Here is a 13,122-nt window from a genome sequence, read left to right as displayed (position 1 = left end):
TTTAAAAATTGAAATTAAGAATACAACGATGAAAACTAAACAGTTTATTACCTCGGAATTAAAGGAGACTGAACAAACAATTTAAATTCCGTAAAAAGTAAACATTGAACAATCCTTTAAACTTATTTTGGATTAAGTATTAAGTGTGTTTACCTCTAATTGTTATTCCCAATTTAAAACATACTGTAAGCGGACGACGGCGCGGCGGCCGAATTATCTCAATATTCGCTTGCTTTTCTCTAAACGACTAGCGCGTCGCTACTTATTCTTGTGTAGAGGAAGGTAAGGTTCCAAAATTCAATAAACCAGAGAGTATATTCCTTAACATTTATTGTAACACAATTCCGTCTCTTAACTGTACCCAAACAACAGAATCGATCTAAAAGTCAGCCACAGCTCTAAATCTGGGATGGGTCTATCAACAAAGGGATTACCTTACCCCAAACGACGCTCGCCACGATTAGTGACCACAGCATCTTTTCTCTTGACCGTCGACTTGGCTCGATGGGTCGCAACGGCTGGTCCTCGCTGGCTCTGGCTGGCTGAGTCCTCTTGTTGAATCCCAGACGGAGTGTGGCTGCTTCTCTCCCGGTCCTTGGTCTTGTCTGCCTGGAGTGAGTCTTTGATTTTGACTGACTGGGGTGAGTCTAGGATTTTGACTGACTGGGGTGAGTCTAGGATTTTGATTCAGGCGAGTCTTCCGAGGTGACTCCTGAGAGAGTCCCTGATCTTGACTGCCCGGGGTGAGTCTTGTATTTTGACTCACTTTTGATTTTCCAGTCATCCCTTTTATACCGGGTCTCTCCCGGAGTAGGGGCGGAAAGGAAACTCAAAAGTCGGGGAGTTCTCACGCCGCGGGTGGGCCGGCAAAGACTGTGGTCTAGCTATTGCTATTTTATGTTCTCCAGGTTCGTGGGAAACAAAATGTAGGTCCAGCCTGGGTCTGCCACACACTTCGACGTTCTTACCTAACTGTCTTCCTGGGTAACCATTTCCAAGCTACATTTGCCAGATTTGTCACGTCGTTTCCGTCTGGGTGGTCGCCCGTTCAGAGTACAACCTTGTCCCTTTTCATCGTTTATCCTATTTTGTTCTTATTTTAACAATTTAAACTTATCGCTAAGACGGGGACCGGCTTACAATACCATACACAAAATTTATTGGTAAAAAAATGAGACAAATTAAGGGCAGAATTTTCTTTTATCGAGAAAATGAAAACACAAAATCAATAGGACGGAATTTTCAGTGTATCTTTTGAAGACTTACATATGCTAAATGTAAAAATCCAACCATTGGAAGTATTATATGCCTCCTCGACATTTTCAACTATTTATGTTTATGTTCTAATATGTTAGAGGCTTCTGTCAATACTCTGTTTATTTTCGCTGTCACCATAAAGAAAACCGTCATCGAGGCGACTCGGTCGACTCCTGCGTCTTTTTTTACAGGTCTGCCTTTCTTAAAGTCGGAGGAGTTATGGAATAGCCAGATGCCCCTCAGACGAAACGTCAGGAAAGACTAGCCGCATTTCTTTAGAACAATATAAAAATCCTAATCCCTAAATACCATGCCTTACTCTTGCGATAGCCTTCTCCCCGTGACTCTGTCGGTTTAAACTGAAACATTGTACAGTTTTAACAATAAAGTTTCCTTTTTTTTTTAATACTTCTTCCAGGGAACTTAACTTCGATGATATTTTATTATATTATGTTATTATATGACATAAACTGCTCAAAAATGAATAGAGATATTTGTAATTTATTCTTATTCTATTATTTTTAATTAAATTAATCGATATATTCTTGTTAGTTGGATAAAATCAAAAACAAATGTTAATCCTCATTTTTAATAAAGGATTTACTTAAGAATAGTACAGTGAAGTTTTCATTTTGTAAACAAACACCTTTTCTCATCTTTTCTCCATTTTAATCCAGTTATATTCTCTTTAACCATGAACAGACATCATCTTGAACCAGAGGCTTGCAATATTATTGTGAGAATGGGTCATCGAGGTCACCGGCAAGAGGATATCCCAGAGGCGGTTGGCGTGGTCTCCCGGGCTTTAACCCGATTCCGAGGGATTGGTAGTGCCAATAGGAGGCCTGGTAGTGGATCTCAGCTCATTAAGACGCTACGGGAGGAAAGAAATATGGTCATTGCTGTACGGAATCCTGTCCATAGTGCCCGCCAGATCCTAAATGAAGTACAAGATGTTTTGGCAAAGCCTTTATCAACGTGGTAAGTAGCCCCTTCGAGCTGCAGCAACTCAGGGGAATATGGTGCAGCGAGCGCCTAGAAGAGAGCACCAATTGGAATGTTGTTGTTTATTGATGAGTCTCGTTTCTGTCTGTATAGTCATAGCAGGCGCCGAAGAGACTGCCGAGAACAGAGGATGCGTACAATGCCCTAGTTCGTGTTCCCTTCAGTGTAGTTTGGAGAAGGCGGTGTCTGGGCTGGGATTTACACTCGAGGACGAACTGGACTCTATAATGTTGAAGGCAACCTCACCGCAGTCCGTTATGTCCAAGAAATTATCGAGGAATACCAGGGATCTCATTGTCAGGGATTTCCGGTTTCTGGATGACAATGCCAGACCTCATAGAGGCAGAGTTGTTCATCAATGTTTAGAAAACATGAAAATTTCCCATCTACCCTTTCCTCCATTGTCTCCAGACCTCAATCCCATTGATCACATGTGGGATGCGTTGCAGAGAAGGCTTTTCGATCACCCTCCGCAGCCAGTTGACCTGCAACAACTGACTGCAGCGTTGCAACATCTATGGAGCAGAATTCCTTATTAAATTTGTGACAACCTTTTTAACAGTATACCAGTAACAGTATTATACTTAGTATTAATTGTTTAAAAAAAAATTATTGTGTCCAATAAACAAAATTGTGCCATTAAAACCTTTTATTTTGTTATTTGACAAAATCACCTTAATTAAATTTTTCTTCAGTAAAAAACATAATAATTTTTAATAAATTGTAATAAAAATAAAATAAAAATCGTAGGAAGTAAATAAAAAGTAAATACTACGAAACTGGCAATGTATCTATTCATTTTTGAGCAGTTTATATTATTACCGATAATACCCCCCTACTAAAATCTTAACTAGTGATGTACATAATGTTCAGCTAAGTTTGGATTCCCAGTCCCTTTTTCCCAGGTAATGTTTCTGCCCTTTTTGGAAACGTACTCGTGCACGCTGTAAATCCAAAGATCACCACTCACCAAAGGCACCTACCTGCCTTTTTCTCAAACAATACCGTTGCAGGATGGACTTACCAAATGCACTTCTAAGAATACTAACAGTTTAGTATTGGCAAGTGGCACAGCTGAACATTGATCGCTCACTATTCTATTATTAAACATATCTGCTCAGTGTATTTCCAGATGGTTTCTAGAAGTCAACACCCGACGACGAATTGGATCCTCGGTCGATTGTAGCCTTCGGCTCCTCGAAATGTCTTTCCAAATTGAATCTGTTTAAGATTGAGTAACACTTAAGGACGGGGATATCGAGTCAACAAGTTAAGTGTTTTCTATCAATTTTCCAATTCAGTGAATCCCATGTTGTCTACTGAACCCTCTGTTAATGATTTCTGATGAAGGTTTACGAATGATGATATCCAAGCAATCCATGATTTTCTTTGCCGCCAGTGCCTTTTTCCTTTCATGATTTGTTTTTTGTTTGTTTACGTTTGATTTAAATCCGATTTATTTATACAGGGGTCCTTCAACAAATAAGTGAGCAAATGTTGAAATTCTCATCTTTGTCCTTAAGCAATAAACGCTGTGTTCAGTAGGATCAATGAGGATGTTTTCAAATTTTTTTTATAACACATTTTATTGTTTTGAAATTCATTGGAAGTCTTTACTTCAAAAGATTATTCATGGACTTGTGTTACGCTCTTTTCATATGTTAGGGTAATTCAACCGTATAGCACTCTACCTTGGTTAAACGTCCATCTGCATTTGTGGCCTCGGATTACCAGAAAGTCCAAGGCGGCCTTTCTGTCGCAAAGTGACATTTGTAAAGTCCGTTTGGACTGTATGTTGGGGGCCGATAGCAATTTTAGGAAAAAGGTAAACCATAAGACTTCCACAAAGCAATAGATTCAAAATTGTTAATCGCCACAATAACTGTAAATTGAATTACGTTTCCGTTTTTAAATGTGCCCAAAAAACTGTCATTTTTATTTTTCAATTATTAGATTTGTAAATTGTTTTAAATTCACGCGAATTCAACTGTGCGATCGTATCTCTCTCTCTATTTGCTTGCTTTCTTCTAATCGATAAAAGAGTAGGCGTAAGCGCTTCGCTACTTATTCTTGTGTAGGGGAAGGTGAGGTACAAGAAGTTAAGAAATCAGAGTATATTCTTAAACATTTATTTGAACACAATTCCTCTTTTTACATTTGCACAGCCACAACAAAATCTTAACTAATCTACCAAATGAGCCAAAACTGTAATCTGGGATGGGCTTATTCGCAAAAACACTTACCCCCCAAACGATGCTCGCCAATACCAGTTTCCAAATCATCCCTTCGTCCTCCAGGATCTTCTTCCTACAGCTTCGTGGGTCCTCTAATCGACTTGTCGCAATAGCTGGCCCCTCCTGACTGTCCTCTCGCCGAGTCCCAGAAAGAGGCTGCAGCCTGCCCTTGGTGCTGACTGACTGGTTTGAACTCTTCTTTAGAATATTCGAGCCTCTGAACTAGAAAATTCTAGCCCTTGAACTGGATTGACTTTTGATTTCCAAATCATCCCTTTTTATACCAGTTTCTCTACCGAAGTAGGGTCAGAAAGGAAAATCAAAAGTCGAGGGAGTTCCCACGCGATGGGTGGGCCGGCGAAGACGGGTGTCGCGTACCTGGTTGACACGACCCCGAGTTACGAGGTCCATGTCACTAGTGACAACCTTTCAGCATTAAGTAACTCGACATTAGTTATTTATTTTGATCGGTTGTCCAACTATTGTAACTTTGTTTTTCACAGGTTCGTGGGAAACAAATGGTGGTCTGCGACACACTTCAGATATCCAGCCCTTTTTGTGTGGTCTTTAAACTTTTTTTTTCTTATTTTAACAATTACAACTTATTCTAAGACGAGGACCGGCATACATTTTAAATGTGTAATTTTTCATTAGGAACATTGGATTGGTTGAAAATGAACAAGCTTTGTAAGGAACAATAAATTTATTTAGTGTAATTTTTATGGAATTACAGAACAAAAAAATAAATAAATAAAACAAAATCTCTGTCGTAATCTACAACAAACATGACGAAGATCATTCGGTACGAAACGTCAAAAATATTTTTTGAGAACTATTTGGGCAATAATTTTTTTTAAATTTTATTAAACTTTAAAAACATTATAACGATAATTGTACAAAAATAAAAAAAAGTCTCGTCTCTAATGCATATAGCATAAAATTATACACCTAAAATTAAAATAGTTTACAAAGTGTATAAAACTAAGTGTTTACGAGTATGAAAAAGAGAATTTAATTAGTTTCAGGAACGCATATGTGCTTTGACCAATGTTTGTGCTCAGAAAATTCTTTATGGCACCTAAAACAGGAGTAGATTTTGAATGTGACGGTTTTCAGTTCCATTTCCGTTTTGGCATACTCTTTTTTCACCCGCCGTGCCATCCACCAGAGGTACGTGTCCTCATCACATTTGGGCTTTTTGGTAGGCGGTTCCGTGGGGTCCGAGTCGTCCTTCGGTTCCTCTTTGATTACGACTGAGACGCCCGTTGAAGAAGGAACCGGCCAGGTCATCCGCACTCTCTCCGAGTAGGGTTTATCACAATTTTTCGCAGTTGAGGTTTGGGTCGCAACAACGCCATTTTCTTCGGGAGGATGCGTCGTCCTTTTACCCTGAAAATCCCAGTTCGACTCGCTAGTGAATGGCGGTCCGCCAGACGTCCTCACTCGACAGTTTTCCGTCGACTGTCGTCCGTCTTCTTTACTTTTCGATCTTACTCTTTTCGTTGAGCCTTGATGGCCATTACGACTTGGGATGCCCGTTCTAATTCTGTCTTCTTCGCCGAGGCTATGCCTTCTTAAAATCTGATTTGCTTTTATTTCTTCATGAGGAAATCGATTTTCCAGCGGTTGCATCATTTCTTTTGATATAGAATGAGAAGTACTCGAACTAACAGGTTTTGGAGAACTGGATTTAGTATCAGAAGCAGCTACCTTATTCCTCGTTAATGAGACCTCGCTGTTTGGAGAACTATTTTCGTCTCTTCTTGCCACCCGAGTGGACTGAACAGAATTTTGCTCTAAGAGTTTTGGCGACGGACTGTTCTTATCCCGTCGTAGAGTCGTCTCCTTATCTTGGGATTTCCTAAAGATTTGAATACTGGCTGATGATAAGAGTTTCTCGGGAGATTCAGAGCGGTTTCCGTCAATGTTGGAGGAAGGAGGAGAATCCTTACTATTTTGGTTTATTAAGTAATCCACTGTATGTTTTATCGTCTCTGAATGAGATCCGTTTTTACTCGGTCTGATAGAGTCAGTTTCAGCCAATGTTGGAGTGATGCTCAAAGCGGGAGACTGCGAATTTATTCTCGGTGGGGTTTTTCTTGTCATGGTCACTTCTTTGCAAGGGCTGCTAAGTTCGAGCTCGGGCATACTCAAATTTTCATTTTTTTTAAGATTACCGATTGAATTTGACAACGCCTGACAACCTTCTTTTTCTGATTGTTCTATGTTACTTTTTTCTTCTGGCAGTTGTAGGTTACTGTTTTCTTCTGGTTGTCTTAGGTTACATCTTTCTTCTGGCTGTTTCAAAGTCGGTTCGAAATCATCCGTCGTCGTACCACTTCCATTCTCAAGTCCTGGTGTTTTGTTACCGTCCGTTTTGTCGTCAGTGGGGCAGCTGTCCTGTTCTAATTTATTCGAATAACCTTCCTTCGATTCCTCGTTCAACCTTTCAGCGTTGTACTGGTTTTCCGTTAGTGTAGTGACTTTGTATGATTCTGGCGAAGTGAGTGAAAAATTGTCTGTATAAGGGACTTTGTACATAAAAACGAAGCAGTCCTTGATTTTATAGCGGCGGTAAAGCATCCTGAGGTTTTTCGGGAGATCGTTAAACCGCCTTTTCGAATTGGCCAATATTCTTGGCACGTTGCGTACCTTTCTTTTAGACCTGGAGTTGAATTTTCGAGCCGCGGTGGTGCTGGCCGTCACGTTCGTATCTAACGTTTTATCGGAGTCCAACTGACCCAGGGTCGTCAACGTTGACCCGCTCTGTACAGTCGTCGTGTGCGCTTCGCCTTTTGAGTTGTAAAGAGTGATGGTTTCTCCTTCGTTTCTGTTTCCAACGTTGATCTTGATCTTCGGAGAGACGGTCGGGCGCTTTTTCAATATATATTCGAGCTCGGCGGAGCATTCTTTGAAGAAATCGTCGAAGGAAGGCACTAATTTACAGGCGACAAAAATTTCCGGCACGTAATCGTTCTGACTTTGATCACTGGGCTTTCTCGCCATGTCGAATTTCAGCCACGGCCTTTGGAGAGCCATGGTCAATTCCTCCGATTTGGTTTTGGGTGCCATCACGGGTGGGGCCTGTTGAACCGTCGACGGTGCCCTGAAAAATCAACAAAAACGACTTTGTCAAAAGTATATTCTTAATTAAAATTTTCTAAATAAGATAATAAACATCCAACATAACCCCTTCTACCTTTTGCATCAAAAAACGACTACGTTAAAACCAACAAAAATTAAAACTCCAATTTCGGAGTACGAGAAAATAAACAGACTCTATTAGCTTTTTTGGTAGACTAAACATGTCCAGTACAAAATACATAAAATTAAACGAAAGATGACTTGAAAGAAAAAAAGAAATTACCCTGAGAACCCTCAGATTTAGTGCTAACTCATAGTCGACACATCCTGAGACACAATTTATTTACATGTATTCCTTTGCAAAATTCAATCGAACTTTCTATAAAATAATAACAAATTTTTATCTCAACTTAAAACCTTAATTAAATGAATGTTATTAATTGGTCAAGCGGGCCACGAAATTAGTGAATTTAATGAATTGAAATGAAGTACACTTCACTAAAGCTCTCCGTGGCCATTTCATTTGTCGCCGATAATCCAATCCGATTACATTTGACAAATGGCAAAAAGAAGGGAAAATTCAAAAGGTGGGGTTGAGATGGGAAGTTAGTGCCCGAGGGGATCGAAGTCGCAATAGTTCAAGTGGTAGAGTAACGGCGTATCTAGCCGAAGGTCTTGGGTTCGAATCCCGCTCGTGACACTGACTTTTTTATCTCAACTAAAAACCATATTTAATTGAAAGATATTAATTGGTGAAGCGGACCACGAAAATTAGGGAATTAGAATTAAAGCATTTTCATTCTTTCTTTATTTATTTTTCAACATAAGTTGCCAATTCCAAAGGCAGAATTGCTTGATGATAAAATTAAAAATGTTTGAACAAACAGTTTCATTACAGCGGGTTCGAATCCCGCCCGTGACACTGACTTTTTTTATCTCAACCTAAAACCTTAAGTAATTGAATGTTATTAATTGGTCAAGCGGACCACGAAAAATAGTGAGTTTAATAAAATAATAACATTTTGACATTGCTCGCATGACGATAGCAGTTTCCACCTAATTATCACTGATTCTGGAGGTTTTCAAAGTTAGCATTGGGGCAAAAGAAAAGTTACAAATGGTCGAATTAAAATCAATTTACTCTGATTTCCTTTCTAGCTTTTTATTTACTTAATCTTTTTATATACGGTTTTTGGTTGAAATGAAAAAGTTAGTGCCACGAGCGAACCCCCGACCTTCGGCTAAATACGACGCTGCTCTACTACTTGAGCTACCGTGGCTTCCACTCAGATAACTCCCCATCTCGACCTCTTTCGAATTTTGAAAAATGGCAACAAAAAAAAAGGAGGGGGGATTCGAAAGGTTGTAGGTTGAGATGGGGAGTTGGTGTCCGAGTGGATCGAAATCAGGACAGCTCAAGTGGTAGAGCAGCGGCGTATTTAGCCGAAGGTCGTGGGTTCGAATCCCGCTCGTGGCACTTTTTCATTTCAACCAAAAACCTTACATAAAAAGATTAATTAATTGAATGAAGTAATTTGGTCAGTAAACCACTAAATATAATGGGTTTTTATTTACTGTTTTCCATCTGATCACATATGAACTTAAAATAAGTAATATGTCACTAGAAATACTGAACCCAGTAATTGATTTAGTAATTTTTTTTATTTTTTACACAAAAAACTTGCACTATTATTAGGAATTTTAATTTAGCGTAAACATTTCTTCACCGATTAGATTATATAGGTGCGTGGGTAGGCTCAATTTAAGATACGGCTAAAGGGGGCTTTATTAATTTTTTCCTTATATAAACATATTTTTATGTTAATATCTTGTTTATAAAGGAATTAATTTTTTAAATTATTTTTATCGTCGATTTATCACACTGATCAGCCTGTTCTTCAGTGCTTTTAGTGTGTTAGGTGAGAGTCAATAAAAATCAAAATGTTTGTAAAATTATATTTTAACATTGGGACTAAATTTGCGATAGGATCGCATCTTTTTATCTGGTGAAAATTTGGAAAAAAATTGAAAAAATCCATTGTCAATAACTATCAACAGTACACGTTGTTACTACGTTGGATGTGTTGGAAAAAATAGTATCAAATATTTACACTGTGTTTGAAAAGAATAGTTTGTAAAGGCAGTCTAACTAATCTTAGCAAAGCCTTTGATTAGGCTCCACAACATCCTCATTGATAAATTGCACTCAAATGGAATCAGAGGGAAAACCCTAGACATGTGGATTTCTTTTCTGAAAGGCTACAGCCAAAGTGTTAGATGACATAACAATACATCCATGGGCTAAATTGTAGATTATGAAGTCACCCAAGGGCTTCTATTGTGTCCTAGTCTTTTTATACTATATTTAAACGACGTCAAAAAATTCCCTTACGGACGGAGAAATTTAATCGAGTACATCTATTTCTATTTCTTGACGGCTCGCCAATAGTTTCCATAGGTAAGAATGCGAGGAACTTAATTTCATTACAGTTGTTATGTCATTGGTACACTGAAAAGCATATGCATGTAAACGCAAATAAATCTAACGCACTTGCAGAATTGCCAAAAAATGTAAAAAAACGGATAAAGATTAAAACATAAAACTGCTGGGAGTTTGGTACGAAAACAGACTGTCATGGAGTACTCATGTATCTTACACATATACGAAAAGGTCTTCCGTCTACTTCCTCATGGCCAAAATTAGAAACACTACTTCCTTACATGTAAGAAAAATTATTTACTTTTCTCTTTTTCAAGTAGTTATGTTGGTTTACGTTTGTGGGGAGGATCAGTTCATACCAAAGACATACTGCGTAGGAATAGGGACAATTGTAAGCCACTTTTTGAAGCTAATAATTCGTTTATATTTGCCATATGTTAGAACTTAAATCACTACACCTTGCGTATGCAACAAGATGATTATCACAGAGAAATGGGGATAAGATAGTTCATGATAGTTAAAAGCATTATATTTAGTGGTCTATTGACTAAATTACTTCTTTCAATTAATTAATATTTTTATGTAAGGTTTTGGTTGAAATGAAAAAGTTAGTGTCACGAGCGGGATTCGAACCTACGAACTTTGGCTCAATACGCCGCTGTTCTAACCACTTGAGCTATCGTGAACAAATGGTTAGAACAGCTGCGTATTGAGCCGAAGGTCGTGGGTTCGAATCCCGCTCGTGACACTAACTTTTTCATTTCAACCAAAAACTTACATAAAAAGATTAATTAATGGAAAATAGTTAAAAGTTTTGCAAGACTACGATGTTCAGACAAAATTTAAAAAATATATATAATGATTATGTAGACATCGTGAGCTGCTATCTAGTGTGACGTAGGTTTTAGAAAATATATTTCTTTATCGTGCCAACGTTTCGATCTTTATTGAGATCATCTTTTTTCACAACCTAGATGTATTTGTAACATTTAAACAATGTTTATAAATCCCAGGCCCTGAAGATGATCTCAATAAATATCGAAACGTTGGCACGATAAAGAAAATATTTTCCTAAAACTTACGTCACACCACACCGCATCTCTCGACCTCGAAATGATCATTAACTAACGGTCACTAAACACCACATATTTCTACACGTAGATATAAATAAAATATAGTCTAGTAAAATATAATGAGATATGGAAATGTGCCTGAAATATGTAATGATATAAAAGAAATTTTGAAATTTAAATTGTTATGACGAACTGAAGAACCACGCTTTTCCTTGTTGCGTGATAATTTTGTTTTTTTTTTAGTTCGATCGTTTTAATAAAATATTTTACACATTTCCCTCCTTGCTGGAAAATGCTAGGGTTCATTTTAGCAAATTCAAAAATGAGAGAATGAGTCTAGGAATACTTTTTCGTTTTTTGGGCATATGATTTTTCTCATTTAATCAATTTCGACCTCAAAAATAACTAGAACGGGGCTTCCCAAACTGGTCCGCGGCGAACTTTGAAAAAAATTAATGTTTACAAAAATAAACGTAAAATGATTAAATAACATTTAAAATAAAACTAATAACTAGTTATTCATATATCGTGAGATGCGGTCTGGTGTGATGTAGGTTTGAGAAAAACATTTTCGTTATCGTGCCAACGTTTCGATCTTTTATTGAGATCATCTTCAGGGCCTGGGATTTACAATGTTTACATTTAACAAATACATTTGGGATGTGGAAAAGTGAATTTATACAATGCAAAATATATTTTATATTCAAACGAAGTATTTCTACTCACTCAAGTGTTTGTCTTCTGTGTAATTGTGCCATCCTTGCGTGTCGTGTTGAGAGTGCCTGTAAGATTTTGCTGTTTTATGTTTATATATGTTTGGTTTTGAAGGGGTGGGGAAGGATGTCGGTATATAAAAGACAATTTTGTGTAAGGCGTCGGCTTCTTTGAAGTGAAAAAAGCCGACAAAGGGGAACAATGTGTTGGTAATAGTTCGGCCAGATTATCCTTTCAGGATTATATAGAAAGGGATAAATGGGAAAAGGAAAGCTAAATTGTTGGAAAATTAAACTCTGTGAAAAGTATTTGATCTGTGGAATGTAATGTAATGATATATCTATGTTATCTATATTGTATTTGATTAATGATATTGGCGTAGCTGCGACTGAGTTTACATGTATCTGTTCTGTAATTGATGCTGTGTTTATCTCTGTTGATATAAACCATTTCTAAGAAATTACGTTTATATTTGTTTTGTGCTGTGTGTAATATTTTTGGATTTTTGAAGTCAAAATTGTGTTGGTGTTCAAATTGGTGGGTAGCGAGTGTTGTAGGATTTTGCTTGGGTTTTTTGCAATCATAGATATGTTGCTTTACTCTCTTGTCCAGATATTGGGATGTAAGACCGATGGAAGTTGCCGGACAGTTTAAACAGTTGATCTTGTAGATTACGTCAGATTTATTTGTTATTGGTGTGGGATCTTTAACTTTGGAAAAAAGTGTTTGGATTGTTTTATAATTTTTGAAAGCTATTTTGAAGTTATCGAACGAGAGAAATGTGTTTAATTTATGTGATAGGCCTTGAATAAATGGTATGGAAATGTATGCTTGTTTGTTTGTATTTGATATACTTAATGTAGTATTATTAGTAATAGTGGAATGTGTTAGTGTTCAGTTGTAGTTGTTGATTATTCTGTTAATTATGTGCTTAGGGTAGAGATTGTTATGGAGAATCTGTATATCTTTATGTTCTTGTGGTGAAATGATTCATGGCTCAGGGTAATCATTCTGTGAAGTAACCCTTTGGCCATGTTTATTATTGTATGAAGAGGATGGTGAGATTTAAAGTGTTTGAATATAAAATATATTTTGCTTTGTATAAATTCACTTTTCCACATCCTAAATGTATTTGTTAAATTTAAACATTGTTTGTAAATCCCAGGCCCTGAAGATGATCTCAATAAAAGATCGAAACGTTGGCACGATAAAGAAAATGTTTTTCTGAAACCTACATCACACCCGACCCCATCTCACGATATCTGAATAACTATCGCTTAACTGTCACTAATCTCTACACAAAACTAATAACAAT

General features: G+C 37.4%; 1 protein-coding gene across 5 annotated transcripts in view; it reads right to left on the bottom strand.

Moving 5' to 3' along the window:
- Positions 1-5,375: 5,375 nt before the first annotated feature.
- Positions 5,376-13,122, bottom strand: part of LOC106669726 — a 48,535-nt gene continuing 40,788 nt past the window's right edge. For 4 of the 5 annotated variants that reach the window (XM_024224680.1, XM_014399402.2, XM_024224679.1 and 1 more), the window contains one exon: positions 5,376-7,602. In XM_024224680.1, the coding sequence (XP_024080448.1) occupies positions 5,508-7,602 (2,095 nt within the window). In that variant the 3' untranslated portion in view covers positions 5,376-5,507. Of the gene's footprint in view, positions 7,603-11,819; positions 11,853-13,122 lie in introns of those variants that run through there. The other variant, XM_014399401.2, reaches the window with a different exon arrangement.

The sequence above is a fragment of the Cimex lectularius genome, unplaced genomic scaffold (assembly GCF_000648675.2).
Source record: "Cimex lectularius strain Harlan isolate CLEC.00 unplaced genomic scaffold, Clec_2.1 scaffold8, whole genome shotgun sequence".
Lineage (NCBI taxonomy): Eukaryota > Metazoa > Arthropoda > Insecta > Hemiptera > Cimicidae > Cimex > Cimex lectularius.
The sequence above is the reverse complement of the archived record's forward strand: the minus strand, read 5'-3'. Positions and strand labels throughout refer to the sequence as shown.